The 20,320-nt window shown below is 45.8% G+C and overlaps 2 protein-coding genes across 3 annotated transcripts in view; one reads left to right on the top strand and one right to left on the bottom strand.

Moving 5' to 3' along the window:
* The window catches only part of MAP3K21 (mitogen-activated protein kinase kinase kinase 21), a 48,873-nt gene extending 47,809 nt beyond the window's left edge, over positions 1–1,064 (bottom strand). Inside the window, exon 1 of one of the 2 annotated variants that reach the window (XM_006274507.4) lies at positions 397–1,064. In XM_006274507.4, coding sequence (XP_006274569.2) covers positions 397–970 — 574 coding nt within the window. In that variant the 5' untranslated portion in view covers positions 971–1,064. The remainder of the gene's footprint in view (positions 1–396) is intronic. The other variant, XM_006274506.4, reaches the window with a different exon arrangement.
* A 6,899-nt stretch (positions 1,065–7,963) lies between these two features.
* The window catches only part of PCNX2 (pecanex 2), a 245,957-nt gene continuing 233,600 nt past the window's right edge, over positions 7,964–20,320 (top strand). Inside the window, exons 1-2 of the mRNA XM_059715472.1 lie at positions 7,964–8,161; positions 14,351–14,556. Of these exons, the coding sequence (XP_059571455.1) occupies positions 8,009–8,161; positions 14,351–14,556 (359 nt within the window). The 5' untranslated portion in view covers positions 7,964–8,008. The remainder of the gene's footprint in view (positions 8,162–14,350; positions 14,557–20,320) is intronic.

Below are 20,320 nucleotides of genomic sequence, written 5' to 3'. Positions count from 1 at the left end.
CCCATGAGGCATGGCAAGGATTGTCCCTGAATCGGGGGAAGAGACTGTCAGTGACCAGAAAGCCTGCAAAAGCTACCAGCTGGCATTTGATATGGGCACCTCAAGGATAAGCACCGCTGCTGGACAAGACCTGCAGACCATGATGAGGGGGTCCTAGCAATGGGGCCAAGGAACGGGGCTGGGGGCGGCCAGCTCCTTCCTTCTCGCTACCCCCCGACACTCAGCAGCCAAGGCCACCCCCACAGGCTTGTCCCAGGCCAGGATCCTAAGGGTGTGTGTGCAAGTGTGAGTATGAATGTACCATCCTGTAGGTCACTTGGAAGTGTGAGCATAAGTGTGACCATGTGCAAGTGTGAGTGTAGTGTGAGTGTAGTGTCCCCCCCTCACGACACTCACTGTTGCTGGACTTGAGGTCACGGTGCAGGACAGGCACGGCCGCCTGCTCGTGGAGGTAGCGCATGCCTTGGGCGATCTGCACTGCCCAGTTGACCAGTACATGCGGGGGGATTCGGCGGCCTCGGCGGGCCCCGGCTCCGGCCCCAGCCCCAGCCCCGGCCAGGACGCGGTGCAGGGCGCCGCCGCGGGCGAACTCCATGACGAGGCAGAGGTGGGGCGGGCGCAGGCAGGCGCCCAGCAGCCCGATGATGTTGGGGTGCCGCAGGCGGGCGAAGAGCGCCGCCTCCCGCCGCACACTGTGCGCCGCGCCGCCGCCCTCGCCCTCCTCCGCCGACGCTGCCTCCTGCCGCGCCGCCTTCACCGCCACGTCGCGACCGCGCCAGGTGGCCCGGTACACCTGGCCGAAGCCGCCCGCACCGATCAGCTCCCGCAGCTCCAGGTGCGCGAAGTCGATCTCGGCCAGACCGGGCGCTCCCTCCTCCTCCTCCGCCGCCGGGCAGGTACGGCTGGGCGCGGCGTGGGACAGGGGAGCGCCGCCGCTCCGCCCGTCCGCGCCGGCCCCCGACAGCGCCATGGCCGGGGCCGCGGCACCCACCGCACGCACTCCCGCCTGGGCATCCGGGGGAGCCGCCCCACCCCGTGCGCCCCGCCCTGCGCCGCCGCGCCCGGCAGGTAACGCTACCAACTGACTGACTGACCCGGCGGGCGGTTGGCCGGCGGCTCCGCCCACTGCCGCGCCCGATTGGTCAGCCGAGTGCGCGTGACCCGGGGGGGCGGGGTTAAGGGCGGAGGCCCACCCCCCATGGTTGCGTTGAGGGGAGTCTCCTCAAGACACGCCCCGCTGCTGACCGGGCCCCGATTGGTCAGAACAATGCACGTGACTGTGAGGGGCGGGGGTAAGGGAGTAGCCCCGCCCCTATGGGCTGGGTTGAGGGGAGGGATGTGTCAAAAAAATTAAAAATTAAAAAAAAGATTAAAATAAAATAATAAAAAATAATAAAAATGGAAAATAAATACAAAATAAATAAAATAAAAATTAAAAATACAGCTTGTGGCAGAGGTGGATGGGGTGGTGGGGATCAGGGTGCTGCGGCAGTGGGGGGCTCCCCCTTGTGTGTGTGTGTGAGGGAGGCGGTGCCAGGGTGGGAGGCACCAGGGGAAAGAAGGGAGGTGGACATGGAGACCTGGGTTTCCCTTGAAGAGGCGCTAATGCTGAAGAGCTTTACAGAAGCACCATTTGGGAACCGGAGCTCATTAAAATAACTCACAGGGTTACAGGTGCGACCTGGCGGCTGACCTATGTGGGCTGGATGTAACAGAGAGCATTGCTAGCACCTCCCTCATGGGAGCGGAGTGACCCCCCCCCCCCAACTCCATTAATGTGAGGATTACAGTTTTACTCAAACCTCCTGGACCCTCTGCCTAGATGGCTGGGATCTCACTGCTTAGACAGAATGACTATTTCTCTCTAGTCCAACCCACTCCCCCCCAGGGTAATTTACATCCAAAGTACTATAGATCCTTAAACAGAACAAAAATTGCAACTATGAATTGTGAGGCTAGAACAACATGCTGTATTATCTAGTATACACCATCATCCAAGCCTTTTAAAAAGCATAGCTTGTTTTCTGCCATCTCAAATTATAGTTGTATGGATAAAAAGCCAAAATAAAGTGTACAGGGTATGTTTTAGTGAAGTACTTTTTAAAAGCAGACAAATTATCAAGGATCCAGTGTGGTTTTCTCATGTCTCATCCTCTTTCTTTTAACATAAAGGAAAGCCTCAAAGTCACTTGTGGAGTAATGATAAATATTTCCCTTATCTGCATATTTGCCCAGTATTATAAAAGCTATAAAATATGTTGTAATATAAGTGTTCAGGCACACAAACAAATTCTGCACTGACCTTTACCTGTTATCTAAAAGAATCCGCAGGAACTGATAAATTGTGGACTATTTCTTAGGTCAAATGAGGTACTGGCTACAGCACGGAGAAAGTTTTTAAATATTACTTAGGTCAGGGTTGTCCAGCTTCCAAATGGCTGGGGAGTGAATGCCCCATGGGCTGCATGGGCGCACAGTGCAGTGAAGGGGGTAGGTTTTGTACAGGCACGTGGTGCACCAGCAGGGACTGTACACTCATAGGCCATACCAGGTTGAGCCACTGGCTCCCCTGGACTGCACCATGCACCTGCACCTCCGTTCCACTGTTGTACCACATGCCCAGTGGGGCTGTGTGAAATGCCATTGTTTCATTTCGACAAAGAGCCCCACATAGCCCTGGACCCAGCTTGCCCTGCCCTGGCCTGCCCTGCACAGATTCAGGGGCACAGGTCCCCCCACCCATGCCCTCCAGGACGAGTGGTGGAAGCAGCAGCAGGAGCCACCAGATGAGTGGGTGAGCACCAGACCGGCAGCTCCTGGATGAGCGGTGCGCAGTGGCGGGAGCACCATTCCCCCTCATCCCCCCCTGCACTTCCCTGATGATCCATGACTCCATCCCGCGCCTGCTCCACCCTAACTGGGAAGCACTCATCCCAGCCCCACTCCTCCCTCATTGCGGGGGCCGTGATCTGTCCCCCCATGCCCCTTCCCACCCCCTCCCCTTCTACCACAACAGACTTACCAGCTGCACGCAGCTCTCCAAGCTGCCGGGCTGTGCTTCTAGCTGCCTACATGTTGCGCTGTGGCTACGCATACACACGGGCATTTATTGGCCAAATTATCGGCCACATCAGGATGATTTCCGATATGATCAATTTTCTTTATATCGGTGCAGATACGATAGCAGACCAATGTATCGGTGACCTCTATTAAATGTGCATTTTCTCCCATGGCACCCTCTAGTGGATTTTTTCTTTAATCAAACAGAACAGACTACTCAAAAAGTGAAATTTCCTACTCTCTTCATTGTAGCCTTCTCTAAAATAAAAGCAATGCCAAATTAATGTTGGAATATAATATCATATGTCCACATTGCATTCACAGCAAGCATACTTATGGAGATTCCCAGCTGGCAATTGCAAAACCTCTTCTGGTTATCACATCATTCCAGCTGTACTAGAAACATTTTCCCAGGATAAATGTCATGGAATATGTCCCCAGAAAAAAATTAGGAAATGCCTAAATTAAAGCTTCCTTTGCAACCACAGTTTGGCCTCTTGTGCATGTGCAGTATGATATAATCTTTACATCAATACCAATCTTCTTTCCATAGGACCTCTTTCTAATTTAGTTGCCGATCAATAGTTCAGTATTTCTTGTTATTCAGTATATTGTTCCAGGCCTTGTTTAATGCCACTCTGCAACCATGGACTGAATGCAGTCTTATTAATTTGCATGGTCCTCTTACTGTCATATCTGAGTGTTTTATAAACTTTATTGAATGTATCTTTGCACACCTCTGTAAGTTTATCTAGCGTTATTACCCCCATTTTTCAGCTATGCAGCTGATTCACAAGTTACATGAAAGCCAAAATTATAAAAATATCCATTATCTTTAGGTGCCCAATTTGAGACAACTAAAACATGATTTTTCAAAGCATTTAGCATTTTTAGAGCAGTTTGCACGTTCAAAGCACAACTGTCAGTGACTTTAGTTACAGTTGTGAATTCTCAGCGTTCCTACAAATTTGACACCAAATTTCTTTTGTTCACACCTAGAAAATGAAAAACACACAATTAATGGCCAACCATGATTTATCTAGTCTCAGACAGCAACTCTGTGGCGCAGGCCAAGTTAGAATTCATGCTATCCTAGCATTCAGCTTTCATAAACCTTCTACATCTTCCCATTTGCAACAAATGAAGCAAGGGTCCTACAGAAAACAACCATCCTCACTTCATCACTCTGATTCATTCTCTGAACACAGTACATCTTTTGTACTAAATGAGGCAAAAAATCCCCATAGGACAAAAAGGACTGTAATTAAACATAAAAATATAATGCAAAGGCACAAGAGAATTGTTTGTATGGCAAACTACTTTTAGCACTTCCTAACTTCTGGATGCTTGAATGTGCAACCTTGATGTTCTTTTAATCTAATTTATAAATGTAGTATATATTTTTCTTTAGAAAACAAAGCTTAAAAAAGATCCAATGAAATACCATGGTGTGGAACCACACTGATCCTCAGCTTAAGTCATCAACATAATTCAAACCTTTGTATCTACAGCATGTCAGACAGAAACTCTTTCCCTGCCTTTAACAGTATGAGGAATGCAATCCCAAATTTGAGCTGGACCTACGAAATTTTTAATTCTGGAACTACGAGTAGAATTTATTCTGATAAAGCATAAGGGCAGGTTTTGTTTTAAGGTCAAATGGCAGTAGGACAAATTACCATTTTATATGGTTACCCAGTTCTTTGCCAGTAAACAGTCCAGAATATCTGAACAATTCTGAGAACATCCAAGTCATTGCATGAAAAGAATGCACACATGGAGAGAGAATGTGAGGATTAGATCATTAGATATTTTTATAAATGATTATTTTTGGTGATTGTAGATTTCATGCCCATTACCTCAGCCAGAAGATTTACATCATAACCTTCCTGCAAAGGCCTCTTACATCCTATTTTTCATATTTCTGGAAGATCTGTGGCCAAGCTTGCTGGTTTTGCAAAAATCAAGGGTCAGTCAGTGAAAAAACTTTCCACTGAAAGTGAACAGAGCTGAAAAAGACACGCAGAGAGGAGGGGAAGAAGGTGACTAGGCTAGAGGCTGCACCACTAAGCCAGGGGACTCCTTTGGGGTCTGAGAAAAGACCCCATGGCTGGAGGTAACTGTTTTATTGTTTGTGTGCACGTTTGATTTATGGTTTATACTGCCCGTGCAGTAAAATTGCCCCACAGGACACAGCATAAGTCATATATCAAATACATACACAAACAATAAAAGTTACCTCCAGCCCTGGGGTCATTTCCCAGATCCCAAAGGGAGCACAGTGTTACCACCTGTACTAGTAGCTCACATTCATGTTCTCAGCATTCTTCCCTGGGAGCCTTTTAACTTCCTCGGGGCCAGCTAATTATCCTCCTCAGCTGGCCCAATGCTCCCATGCAGCCAGCAATCTCTTGCTGCCTGCAGCTGGGCTGCAGTTCCTCAGACACACAACCTGTTACAGTAAGGTCTATAGATCATCCACTGTAAGCAGACTGGGCTATGGTAACTGTGCTGGTTATTTAGATACATCCAAGGGGCACAACAGGAAGGTAGTCCTTCTGACAGAGCAAATGGGAAATGATCAAGGAAAGCGCACGTAGAAGAAAAGTGATTCTCCGTTCTCTCATGCCATCCTAGGCTATACACATCTCTTCCCTGGGCAGGCCACTAGAGAAGACTTGAGTCATCAGCGAAGCCAGACTAACCAGTTACAAACTTGCAATATATCCTATATGCATTAGAAGCTTCAACAAGGCCTCCACTTCCTAATTCTAGGCAAAAAAAAGACAATAATGACACAGCCAGAAACCTTAATTATCAACTCATCTGGTCTGATTTTTCAGCTGGGATATATCAAGTTGACTGTATCTGTCCACTACCTGACTGGGCCAAAAAAGTTGGCAGGGCCCAATATTAGCCTATTTGCAGCAGTAGTCTGAAGACTGTTTAATATTAGTGTAGCTTGATTTGGTATGTGGTTCTGACTCCTGGTTCTGTTTTTGGTTCTTGTTTATTCATTTGTGACTCTCAAACTCTGTCCCCCATCTCTGATCTCCTGACTCTTCCTTTTCCTTCCCACACGACTGAAAACCCCCCCAAATGCAAAACCGTAGAAGATGCTTGAAATCCTGTTTCCACCTTTGTTATTGTAAGGGATATCTTTCTTTCTTATTTTTCAGTTCTATTTATTTACTTTTTGTGTGGGGAATGCATCTGTGTGGGAAATACAGCTTTAAGACTTTCTCAAAAGTAAATGTTAAATTTTTTTTAAACTAGTTAATAGTCTCTAGGGTTAAAGAGTAGCATTGTTTAAGTTGTTATTATGCCTGATATAATAATTACCTCTACAGAGTGGAAAGATTCTGTGTTATTGTGGGAATAAGGGGAAACAAGAATATGCACAAAAATGTAATAAGAGCAAAATTAATGAAGGTATTATTATTCACCTACAGTACTTGTAAGCTGTACTTCTCTGTGATAAATCAGAGGAATTTGCCACCTGTACTGGTACCTCTCAAACCAAAGGTCTAAGAATACAAAACCTTTATTGCAAAAACTGAAATTATAACATAAGTCTCCTAACCCCTTGTTAAATGCAAAGCCATCCTTCCTTTACTCAGTTCTTTGCACATAATAAGAATGATGTAGCCATGACGGTCCAGGAATGATGCAAGAATCAAGGATTTCTTAGGGTGATACCTTTTATTGGACCTACTGGGCACATGAACACGAGGTGCTACTGTACAGTGGTTACTGCACATTTATTTAATACTTGTACAAGTACTAAATAAATGCACAGTAACCAGAGTTATTGCCCAGTAGTACCAGTGAATGCCTTTTAAATGATGGCACTGTATAGTAGCCTAATTTTACTGTGCAATAGCATCTCAGCACGGTTTTTGCCATGTGATGCTACTGTTCAGTAGTATCAGGCTACTGCGCAGCCAGAGCCTCATGCAGCCCCGCTCACTGTATACCTGGGGTAGAGCTAGACAAATTTTCCAATGCAAGACACTGATGAAGAATGTCCTATGTTTGGAAGCTTGTCTAACTCTACCCCACCTATACAGTGGGACCAATAAGAGATATCCCAGGTTTTGAGTGCAAGACATGGATGAAGAGTGCCTTGCATTTGACAGCTGGTCTAACTCTACCCCATCTCAAAAGAGATCACCCTAAGAAATCCTCGCCTCTGGCAGATAACACAACATATTTTAGATCGTGACTGGAGTTAGGAAACCACAGCAGCAAGCTCTGCACCTTCTTACCTGCAGAAAACAGGACCAACTACTCTCTGCTTCATATTAGTAGCTTTTTAGTTCAACTTTTTCCCTTCTTCCTGCAGAAAACAGAACTTCCTAGTCTCCGCTTCATATTAGTAGCCTTCTAGTTCAACTTTCCCCCTTCTTTCTTTCTTGTGAGCTAAGCAGGAACACTGCTGCCGTTGTCCCCCACTCTGTGGATACTTCTCTTTACCCCCCCTCCCCACCTCTTTTTTTCCTTTCTGAAACTGCAGGGCCACTTTTTCAAATAAACCCCATTAAAAAAAAACAAGTCCACAGAACTGGTGTATTCTTCAAATTCTTGTAACCTCAGGTGAAGAAATGTGGAAGCTACTTGCTAGGACTTCCCCGGGACTCCCTACACCCCTCCCAAGAGGCCTGATGCCTTTCTGTTATTCTCCCGCACGGGAAGCAGTGCTTTTCGAAAAGCGGAGGCCGCGGAGTGGGGGTGCCGCGTCCCCTCCCGAGCGCAGGGCACCCTTTCCACCGCATTAGGGTCAGGGGGACGGGCCAGCGCGGCGGCAGCACGGAGCAGGCGCCGGCAGGGCTGGGGGCGGCATTCTCCCGGGCGGCGCGGGGCATGATGGGAGAATCCTTGCAGCATCCCGCCCGCGTGGCAGCGCGGGCGCCGGGCGCAGCATCTTTGGGGCCGGGTGAGGGCGGCGATGGTGTCCCAGGTGGTGCGGCTGCTGCGGCAGGGCGTGTGGGCGGCGCTGACCGGCGGCTGGTACCACGACCCGGAGTACAGCACCTTCACCAACAGCTGCCACCTCTATCTGTGGCTCTTCTTGCTGATGCTGCCGCTGGCGCTGCACCTGGTGAGCGGGGCAGAGGGGGGCTCTGCCAGGGCACAGAGGGGCAGTGTCTGTATGGGGGTCGTGGACCAGGTGGGGGAATTGGGTCTGCGGGCAGGGGAGAGGGGTGGTAATTAGGGGGAAGGGGAGACGTTCATGTGACCCCCGTTTAATCAGGAGGTTGTTCCCTTCGTGCCTTTAAAAAAACACAAAACAACAACTTTCCGCCCCACTTCTCTCCCCCTCCTTCCCCTTTGCTGCATTCATTTCTTCCTTGATGGGCAGTCCCAGTTCCTCTGCTGGTGAAACGCTGTCTGTCTTGCTGGAAGGAGTGAGCAGAATGGATTTGCTGCCATGGCCAAACAGGAATAAATAAAAGGAGATGGCATTTGCGGCTGTGGTTGAGGCAGTGTCGTTTCAAGGCCCATCCTCCCCCCTGGCTTTTCTCATTTTCCTGGCAAAACTTTCCTGTTTTTATCCTGAAGTGCTGGATGGCCTTTTGGCCCAATGATCAAGTTATTTTGCAGGGAAGGACATTAACAGCTTAATTGACACTAGGTAACGCCTGGGGCTAATCTGTTTCACTTTTGTATAGCGATATGGATGCAACATAAACCAAGTGTAAACACAATATGGACAGGAAGCTACCTAAAAATCTTTGTTTCAGACTGACCTTTCACTCACACTCACACTCACATACACACACATTTAAAATTTCCCTGAATGTTAAGCGCTTAAGAGACTTACTACTTGTAAGGCCCAGAACCACAAATCCTATTGAAGTCACTGTGCTATTTATATAAGGGTGGCAGGGTTGTCTCCTGGGATTTAATGTGAATCAACATCTATGTCTGTCTTCAGATTTTCCCTTAAAACACCCTTGTTTTAAGTAAACACTAGTTTGGCCTTCTGAAAAGGATAAATAAGTAAATGGAATACAAAATCCCAAACGTATGAAGATATGATGGATGCTAAATTTCACTGGCCATGCCACACATTTCCACATCTCTTCTCATTATGTTTAATCCTCCCTCTTATTGAAATTTGAGAAATAAAATGAAGTTATGTGTTGTCTGACTGTAGTAACTCAAATTTGCATTCTGTTGGCTAAACTTGAAAAAAAATAAATGTTTAATCTAGTTTCAGTGGTCTATCACAGTGGTATTTAGGACGCAAAAAGTGGGTTTGGAAGAGGACTTTTTTTAGCTAGAGTTGTGTGTATGAATTTAGTGATTGATTCCCCAATATCTAGCTCCTGACTTTCCACTATTAGCATTTATTTTGGCATTATGGTCATGGATTCCTTAATTCTATAGCATTTTTTTTAATAAAGAAAATTCCACATTAAACACTGTTCTTCCTTACTGCTGTATCTCAGAGCCTATTGGCTTGATTTTCAGAACTGCTTTGTGTCCTTCTAAAGTACACTGAAGAGGCAAATGATCAGTTCTGGATATCATGCTATAGGTCCTATTCATTGGGTCAGTTAAAGTAACAACACACTGTGCTTTTTTTGAGTAGGTCATGTTAATTTCCAAGGCCATAAGAGCTTTAGGTTGCTGTTGTAAATGAGCACCCATTAGAGTGTGGGCGCATCTACACATTCATTAATGTGCTTTTCCTAATGAACATTAAATGTATTACCTACAATGTGGGGTACTAAATAAATGCGCATTAGGGTGCCCTAATGTACAGTAGCAAAAGCACACACTTTTTTGGGACACTTAATGTGCAGTAGCTTATTTTATGAGCATTAGCGTATTTGCATGATTTTTTACACAGCACTTTAATGCGCAGTAAAATAGGCTACTGCACATTAAAACATAAGTGTAGACACGCTCTGTGATCCGCAGTAAACAAAAACAATCTTTTTTTTTGTTTTTCCCGAGGTATACATAGAGAAGCATATACAGGAAATACAAAGATTCCTGGGAGATTTTAGAACTAATAACATATGAGAGAGGCAGTGTAAGTTTAAAAGACCATCAAACCCCAAAACTGAGCGATAAAACAAAGATTAGAAAGTGGGAATTATTTAAGATGAAGGTGAAGAAGATCAAACTTGTGCACAAACTTTCCACTTCTGAGTTCCTTCTTCATTGCTTCAGCAAGCCTTGCTTTCTGCAGGCTGGCTGATTTTCTGATGAATCATCTTGTGAGATGCAGAGCCTGTGTTTTCAGGCCAACATACCACAGTTGGCCTTTCTTATTCTGGATAAGAATATTGCATGTAGTAGGCAGGCTGATTAAGAATAATTGTGTCTTTAAGTCTTTATTTTCTTTTTAAGTTCTTGGCTTTTGAAAATGATACTAGAGATAGCTAAATTATCAGAACTTGGAAACTTTAACTTGTTTTTTAAACAGTTTTTTTACTCTGGGAATCTTATTTATAATTTTTTAATGCAGTATTCAGATTATACACACATGTATATGTGCATACAGACACACATCTCTTGCCAGAGTAAAGAAAAAAATGCTTGATTTTTATTTTCCTTTGTTCCAGTTTGTCTTAATCAAAACTTTTGAAATCATAACATCTGTTTGGATGTTGATGAAAGGGCAGATTTTGACCAAAAATCAGAATTTTTCTGACACGTTTTAGATGAGGCATGTAAAAACTAAAACAGAAACAGCATGGGGAAGCTTGTGCTATGTAGGCTGAATCTGTGGTGCAGACTAAACATTTTTGTCTCTAGCACTTTTTGCTATTAATGGTTTTGTTATCAAAAAATACCCACACCTGTGGTTCTTTTTCTTCACCAGGTTCCTAATTGTCCCTTTCTAATCTTCATGATAAATTAAAAATATGCTTCGAATAAATATTTGGGACATAATTGAAATCATCCTCAGAACTCCAAAACTGTTATATGTCCTGTAACTTGTTTTATCGGACTGGTCTGAAAAGAGATGAGGTGAATTAATTAAAAGAACTAATTTATAATCCATATCCTGATCCAATCTACTTTTTAATCTGAGAGAATACTGTTGCTTCTTTTACAAAGCTATTTGGCCAAATTGCTTCCCCCCAAGTAATCCTGTTGAAAACAAGAGATAAATTCATGTCTGCTTGTGACACAGTTTATTTCACAAGTTACAAGACAATGCATGCCCAGATTTTGGTGAGTCAGTATTTGTGGTTTTAGTGACTGTTTTTTCTGCCTCATTTTAGACAGAAGGATTCCCTGAATTCACTGATTGAAAAAATCACTGCTTCTTTTGCTTTAGGTACACAAATTACATTATGATGCGATAAATCTAAATGTGACATTTGAGCTTATTCTTACTCAAGCAGTTTTATTTTCCATGTGTTTTCCCAGGTGATTAAATTGGATTGTCAGATGATCATCACTCAGGATATATAAACTTCAAAATCAAATGTTTATCTTCACAGTATCTCTAGCTCTCTTTTTTATTGCCAGTTAATTGCATGTAGGTGTATTTGCAGTTTAGTTGTTTTTATCTGGTAACACACCAAGACATAAACCAGCTTTAATTCTTCTTTCAAATTTTCAAGCTGTGATGTTTTGTTACAAGGTGAAATATCTTTCTAGTAAGAAATACCTCTCTAATATTAATAGAAACCGTCCTACAATAGAAGCCTGAAGGACAATGACATTTAGCATTTTGAGTATTTAGTGATGCCTAGAAGCACTGTAAAAGTGTAGAGATGCAATGTAAGGTCATTACTTTCCATTAACACAGTAATCTACTTGGCTAGTCAGAAGACCACAGTTGAAGGGGTACTTTAGGTTTATGCATGTGTGCTTCTACAAAATTATTGATGCAGTGTACTTGGATATTGTAAGGTGTTCTCTAACAATCACTTGTCACCTGGTAGTCCCTATCGCATTGTGATATAGAGTGGTTTCTTTCAAACACATTTCTAGAGACTATTTAGCACGTAACGTTGTGAACAAAACCTTGTAATATTAAAATACATCTTTTGAACATCTATGTTTAATCATAAAATAAACTGTAACTACCATTGATGACCAACTGTTTTCCTTTCTCTATTCTACAAGCTGATACCGGCCTTGGTGGGGGAGTTGGGGGCAGGGAAGGCTCCAACCCAATAAAATACATAAGTGCATACTTAACTTTCATAATGTGAGTCATCCTTTCAGCTTCAGTGGAACTCCTTGCATGTTTCAAGTCAACTGTGTACTTGAGTACTTTTAATTAGTACTTTCTGCAAGCTGAGATGCAGTGTACCTATATTCAGGTAACAGACCCAGTACTGTAAATACCTAAACTGTCCACTTCTCTGTAATACTTTTTATTAATGCATCATAAAAAATGGGACAACATTTTTCTTTCCCATGAAAATCTTGCATGTATACTTACAGCTGCACTCAGCTGAATTTGGATCAGGAATAATAATTCCTACTTTCATAGAAACAACAAAGAAAAGGAAGTGATCAAATATATTCAACTTCAAGATCAAGATAAACATAGTGGTTTGCAGTCTGTTTAGATCTGAACAAAACATGAAAATAAATATATTCTAATTTATGCACTTATGCCTATACCTACAGAGATATTCCTGGCTAAGCCTGTCCTTTAGAAATGCCTAAATTCCCTGCTTGAAATGCACCATGAAGTAAAGCAAGACTTCTCTTGAAATCTGTTTTGCATGCAAGTGACCCTTATGTGGTGACCATCAAAATAAAACATTTAGGGAACAGTCCAAAGCCCATTACAGTTAGACTCCATCCTTTGAGTTTGCTAGGCTTTCATCAGACCTTTCTGTAATAGAACCTCTGTCTCTAAATTGTGCAGTGGCACAGTAAAGTTTACCTGAAAAATGCCTGATTGCAAATTTTAAACCTTTTAGGTAAATGTGACTAACTTAATACAGAAAAAAAACTCAGTTGATATAATAATCAAGGCTTTGATCCTTCAAAGAGAACTAGAGGTATTTATCTGCCCACTTCTCTTTGTACAAAAGACATGGCCTTAATCAGTAAAATGTTGCATGTCTCTGGTTTCTATCATTTGAAAGGACTTTCTAAGGATAGCTGAATTCCTGCTAACTCATTTTAATTACTAGGAGAGCTATTGCTGGTCATTAACATTTGCAAGTTAGCATTTAAGCAAAGCTTTAAAAAAAAACAAAGACAAAAACAAAGCTACTTCACAAAATGGACTTTGTCCCTTTTTCTTTTACAAGTTCAGATTTTTTTTTTAAATCTCCACTGTACACCAATAAAGATACTTGTGCAAAACCAGCAAAGTCTTAGTGATGGGAGATCAAGCTTAAATGATTTTTTCTGTTAAATTCTTGCTATTAATTGGGATGAGACTGACAGTAGTTTCTTCTTATTTTTTTATTGATTAAAAATGTTCTCCTGATTCTATGTCTGTGTGTATGTTCCTAAGCAAACACACAGTGGGTGCATCTACACAGGAGCTTTACAGTTTATTAATTAGCTCTGTAGTAAAAAATCACTGTCTATACATGCACCAGTATTAGGGTACAGTAAATTAATTAACTCTGCCATAGGAGGATACACAACCGTAGGATAGTTCTAATTACATGTGCTGAAATACATGTGTAGATGGTGACAGGGGCTGGCTGTGGCACAAGGCTGCTAAAATGCAAGGGCTGCCTGCCACTTAGTCCTGCACTGTAACACCCTTGTGCCCCAGTCAACCCCTCTGCCACCCGATGCTACCACCTAGAGCCCAGAGCCGACCTCCTGAATGCCCTGCCAGCTGGGCTGCTCTGCCCCAGCTCAAGCTGCTGTGGTCCTGGGCACATGTACAGATGCTGTGCCTGGGAGCAGCTGACTCCAGCCCAAACTGTGCTGGAGTTTATTACATTGTTTTAATGGCATGTGTAGATACACCTACTATATGTAGTTCTTGCACCTATTGCCAGCCCACGGATGGAGAGGAAGATGTTTGAAGAGGTCTCAAAATAATTATTGTAATAATTTTTTATTGATTTTGATCAAGTAACTTTCATAGTCAATCAAAAGTACATCTGATATCAAAGTTCGAAATCTATATACTCCATAAAGCTTCAATTGAGATTAAATAAAAACCAAGAAATGCAGCCATACTTCAAGTGATGGGAAATTCTTACAATGTTAGTTGTTTCAGGCAATAAGAAATTAAGGGTAACATCCCCCCCCCAAACATTGTGAGTAAATAATAGTATCTTCTTGTAATAAGTTAGTATCATTAACTCACTCTCATTTCTTTCCTTAGGCTTTCCCACCAAATGCAGTAACAGTTTTTATATACTGCAGTTCTGTGACCGTGTTCTTCACGATAATAAAGGTGATCAGTTATCGTCTGCATGTGATGTTTGATAAAGGAGAAGTAATTCAACAAAGGATCTCAAGAAAGAATGGAAGACAAAGTAAAGATAAAGAGACCACAACAGAAAATGTAGGTCAGCGGTCTACCCTTCGGTAAGTTTTTTATTATGCACAACTGTTCTATAACAAGGACAAGCCCATGTCCCAGCCCTGCATAGCAGACTTCTGTCGTCTTTTATAGCAATTTTAAGTTGTGCAAGCAAGGACCTAAGCCCTCTCAAAGGACTGGCAACTCATTTAAGTGGATCCAGCTTCTCTGATGGGGCAGGTATGTTGCAGCTCTAACTGAGGAGGGTGGCGCAGCACCTAAGATTAATAAAGGGTGCAAGGAGGAGTAGGAATAGAGAGCTGATTGGGATCTGATAAGGAAACCCTGGGGAGAGGTGAACTAGTTCCTTGAAAAGACGGAAGCAGGACTGAGAAGCAAAGCAGTTTGCATGTGTAGCTTTCTGAGTTGAGGGTGGAGAAAGCTAAAGCAGAAGGGGAAGAGCTGATAGGTTTATCTGTGACTGAGTTGTTTTGTGGGGCTGGGGAAGGTGAATAGCAAGAAAGTCTTGCTTGATTGATTTTCTAGCATGGAGTCAGAGAAATGAGATCTGGGGAATCAATGGAGAAATTTCACCTGCTGACTTCTGCAACCCAGAGCCAAAAGGGGTTGAACTCTAACAAGAATATCAGAGGCTTGCCTTTTGCCATGTGAGTCAGAGAATAATTAGTAGTGTTTCCTCCCTCTGTGAAGAAGAATTTTAAAAGAAGTAAAACCAGGAAACTGTTGGACAGGGTTCTCACAGGGAGGGAACTGAGGAACTTCCTGAGTAATGACAGATGAGGTTAGATTTGGGGTCTCTGTTTCCTATGTCCTTGTGTAAGTTTTTTCTAATGTGCTTATTTAAGATTCACTGGGCCCATCCAGACAAGCACGCAAGTGCCTCTTGCAGCATCTCAAAGCCCTTTGAGATGCTACAAGAGACACATGCGGGAACAAAAAAACATTCCCTGTGCTGCAAATTTGTAGCACAGGGGAAAAATTAGACCCCTGGATGTCCAGGGGTCAAAAAATACCCGGGGCAAAAAAAGCGGGGCAGGGCACGGTCCAGGACCATGACCTGAGGCAACCAGAGGCTCGGGTCTTCCACAGAGATGCTCTGGTATCCAGCCAGAGCGTCTGTATGGCTGGCCCTCACCTTGGTTCCTGCCACAGGGAGCTGGACCCGGGTTCCATGCTGGTAAGTAGGGAGGACAGGATTGGAGGGGGGGGGGGGACCCCTGCCTGGCCCCATACCCTGCCCACTCCTTAAGCCCCCTGCCCAGTCCCATACCCCTCCCAGTCCCCCTGATAGCTGCCCCACCCACCCTAGTATCCCCGCAGTTTAAAAAAAAAAAAAAGCAAAAAAAAAAATCCCCGCACTTGCCGGCAGTAGCAGTGGCTGTGAGGGCCCTGGGGCCTCCTGGCAGAGGTCCTCCATGCAGCCTCCACTGCTCAATCGTGCCCCAGCCCCATCCCTGATGGCCCCCCTTCCTGGCCCCAGCAATCCAGGATTAAACCCCCGCCCCCAAAACCCGCACTCACCGGCAGTAGCAGCAGCTGTTGGGGTCACTGGGGCCTCCTGACAGAGTCCCCCCCACACAGTACGGGGCAGTGGGGACTGGCCCTGGCCGCGTGGTACCCACACTGCCACTGCCCCATTGTGTAGGTGTGGCCTAGGTTGTCAGGGTACCACATGGCTCCACGCACTGTCAGGCACCTGGGATCACTCAGGATGAGCAGTGCCAGGCCCCAGGTAACAGCCGCAGAGGCCCCAGCTGCCTGATAGCATGCAGAGCCGTGCGGTGCCTGCCAACCGGGGCTGCACCTGCATGATGGGGCGGTGGCAGTGCGGGTGCCAGGTGGCCAGGGCCGGTCCCCGCTGCTCCCCACACACCCCCATGGTCCCCCACATCCCTCCACAGCCACCCACACATCCCTCGCACTTCTGTGTCAGTGCAGTCGGCTGCAGGGGACCCTCCCCCCCCCCCCCGGTTGCTGACTGGGGGCGGGGGTGGGGAGGGAAGTGTCCCCCAACTCAGGAGGCACCAGTCAACCATGCAGCCAGGAGTTGGCTGGGACCTGCCCTAGACCTTTGTCTCTATGTGCATGGAGTGGGAGAGCTGTGCAGCAGCAGCTGTTTCCCAGCCCTGTGCACATCAGGACCCCTCCCAATGTGTATGGGCCATGAGACAGCTGTCTCATGCGCATAGAGCCTGGCCCCGTGATCCCTGCCAGCGCCTGGGCTAGCACCCAAGGGGAGCCTGGCTGCTGCAGGAGGGTAGAACAAGGTGGGAGCAACCCTGTACCAGGTTTCTGCTCCGAAGAGGGAGCATGTGTAGACGTGTTCCTGGTGGGCTTACTGAACAGGTGTTTTTACTATTGAATTAATAGCATGTGTAGACACACCCACTGTGCCCTAAAATAGTACTGTCCCTGGCAGTACTATCAGGGAGCAGTTAATTTACTGTGCCCTAATACTGGCACACATGTAGATGGTGATGCCTTTACTGAGGAGCTAACTAGTCAGCTCTGAACTAAAGCACATGTGTAGATGCATCCATTGTTGGGGTTTTTAAGCCCCATTTGTGCTGCCTGGGGATTCCAGTTTGAAGAGAGCTGCACAGCTGCAGGTTGCTGGGGTAACAGCCTAAGTGGTTAATTGGGAAGCAGCTGCAGGCATCACATGACCGGAAGGAGGCAGGGTTTGGGGGTATATCAGCCCAGGGCTGGAGCTGTCAGAGGGACTCTCGGTCTCTCCTGCAGGAAGACTCTAGAAGCCTCCCAGATACCTAGGGCTAGGGGCATGTGGCCCTAAGGGTGGAAGTTTGTCTCCTTAAAGGGACATAGCATGGTTGTCATTGCTAGTGTTTATGTATGTGTTCAAACAGTAACACAAGCATAAGGCCAAGGGATCATGCTTATGTTACTGTTTGAACGAGAGGACCGGGATGAGGCTATAAGGGGAGGTTTGAAGGCCTCATCAGTGCCTGGAGAAAGGGGCACATGATTCAGGTACAGCCTAGTGACAGGCATCGAGAGAGAGAGGTGTCAGAGAGAAGGCCGCAGCTACAGGGACACACGGAGCCCAGTGCCAGAGAGAGGGGCGCAGCTACAGAGGCCTCAGTGAGCCCTGGCTAAGGGATATAGGGGCACAGGGAGCCTAGAGGTGTGCAGGGATTGTAGGGTCTCAGGGAGCCCTAGCACCAGAGGGGTGAAGAGACACAGGGCCACAGAGCTCACTGCTAGGGCGGTGCAGAAGTGACAGGAGTATAACACCTGCAAGGCTTGAGACACAGTAAAGGGAAGGTTGGAGCTGTGTATTACATCCTTGTTTTTAGGGCATAAAAGGGGCAGCCTCCTGCCTAGAAACAACTTATTAATTACACTAAAGTTGTGACAGGGAAAACAGTGGGCAGGCCGCCCTAGACAGGAGGGTGGGCTGATGTAGTGATAGGCTTTGGGATGGCCCCCTGTCACAAGGTCATTTATTCTTGCTTTGCTTGAGCTCTTATATTAATTTAGAGAGCCTTTGTGGTAATGCCCCTCACTGCTTCTCTCCCTGTTTATGGATTATTCTGTGTCCTTGGTCTAGTCTGAAGGAAAATGGCAGCTTTCTCTGTTTAGACTACATAGTATATTACACTTCTTATATCTCCCCTAAGACCAGAATCCCATTCCTAGTGAACCAAATACTTTCATGCCCATGAGTAGTACACTATTTTCATGAGTAGAACATTACTCTGGAAATGTTCAACAGATGTTAATAAGACCACTTACAAAGTAAGACACTAGTCAGAGGGCCTACGGGCATATCCAGACAAGCATGCCCATGCGGTACCACACAGTCTGGTGTTCTCCGCACTGCAAGGATGCACTGCCCAAGCATGCGCTGGGCTGGGTTTTTTTTCCACGGGTTTTTTTACCCCTGGATATTCGGGGTTCAAAAAAAAGTGGAAAAAAAACAACAATAATGCAATGCATGCTCAGCCGGCATGTGCCAGAGCCATGCGATGGCTGCCAGCCAGGCTCCCCATGGCAGAATCGCTATGGATGTAGCCCTGGGAGGCCTCCAGGATCCCAGGTAAGGCTGCTGGGGCTCCAGCGTCCCCTACCCCACCTGGGGCAACTTGCAACATGCCAAAGCATACATGTCATGAGCGTTCCCCAGGGACAAGTAGCAGTGGTGCAAGGTGCACCTTGTGCTGCCACTACTTTCCCCAGGGAACCAAATGTCCACGCATGTCTGGACATGCCCTATATGGCCAAATTAGGCACTAGAATGTAGCTTCCTTGGATTTATGTGAATTTCAAACTATGTAAGAAAGTCATTCTTGTTTCTAACTTATCTTTACTGACAACTAATGGAACAGAGAAACAATCAATTAATTATGAATATTGAGCCTTTTTTAAAGTACTCTGGAAGCCAGTGTTTGAAACTTACACAGGAAAAAGTTACCAGTAGCTTTGAGTATTTGTGAGCAACTTGGTGGATATGGACATTCCTGAAGCTTGTAGTATGGCATCTGTGCTGCTGGCACAGGAATAGCTGTAGTGTAGTGTACAAATACCTAAGCTAGCTTTAAACCCTTTTTTGGGGTTGCTGGCAGTAGTTTAGCTGCAGCAGCGCAGACCTCACCATAGGATAATTTATCCAGCTTATTGGGTAGATTTTGCAGCTCACTGGTTTCTGTATTGTTGCTGCTGCCTACTACTGAAATCCATGTTGGGTATCTGTGAGTTGCTGTAACTTCAATTTATATTCCTTTGAAGGTTTGAATGTTATTAGCCCACAAAGCTATTATTTCCTTTTTCTGTTATCAGATACATTGATAGGATAACTTAAGAGGCTTGTCTTAAGCTTTGCATTGTTTTGTTGTGAATTGGTGTGACCATTAGATGACCAAGGTATAAAAAGTGCACTTAGTATGACAGTGTGTGGCAGGCACACTTGCAGTGCCACTACTGATATGCTCTGCCCACCTGGGCACCACCCCACGGCCTACTCTCCTGCCATGACTTGATGTTATCTGAGATTAGTTGGAGGTGTTGCTCAGTGCTTCCCTCTGGCCCCGGGCAGCTCAGCTAGTAGGTCTTCTGTGAGGCTCCACCATCCCTACACTTTACCCCTTTCCACTCTGGTCTCGGTGATGTCTGTGATGGGCTGCTGGCACCACCCATTCTCCTGGCATGCCTGCCTGCACGGTCCTTCATGGGAGACTGGCGAGGCCTTCTTGGCCGATGACTGCACTACTTAGCATTAATGAACCTAAACATGTGCACGTGGTGTGGGCAAGCAGGGCATCAATGCTACCCGCACCCAACACTTTACTTCAGTGTTCTGCGCTTGGTGAGGCAGGCTTCACCTGGTCCCCGACAGCTTCCCCTTTGTGGGTATTCCACAGGTGAGCTGGAGTTGTAGGCCTAATGGCACCCAGCCACATACCTCAGTACTTTGGGCAACATCCCCTTGTGCTCCCTAGTGTCCCCCGTGGCCACTGCTGTTTTACCAGTGGATTTGGGGTCTGTACCCACTCAAATGCAGTGGCAGTGGCCATAGGGGTGCCGGGTGGGTTTTCTTCCCTGGTCGGCTCTACTGGTCCCACTTGGGCTGGCCTTCTCCCATCCCAACTGCCCTCATGGTACCTTTCAGTGTTGTAGTGTGTGAGCAGAGGCTTAGTCAGGGCTGCACCACTGGCTTTACCCATCCAGGCTTCTGTGCCAATACTTGCTCTTTCTCCTACTGGTGTTTGGTTGCCCATGGCATCTCCTCTTCTGGTGGGGGCTTCTGCCCCTTGAAGGATTCCCTGTTGTGGTGCCACAGGTAAGTGT

The sequence above is a fragment of the Alligator mississippiensis genome, chromosome 1, assembly GCF_030867095.1.
Source record: "Alligator mississippiensis isolate rAllMis1 chromosome 1, rAllMis1, whole genome shotgun sequence".
NCBI classification, from domain to species: Eukaryota; Metazoa; Chordata; order Crocodylia; family Alligatoridae; genus Alligator; species Alligator mississippiensis.
The sequence above is the reverse complement of the archived record's forward strand: the minus strand, read 5'-3'. Positions and strand labels throughout refer to the sequence as shown.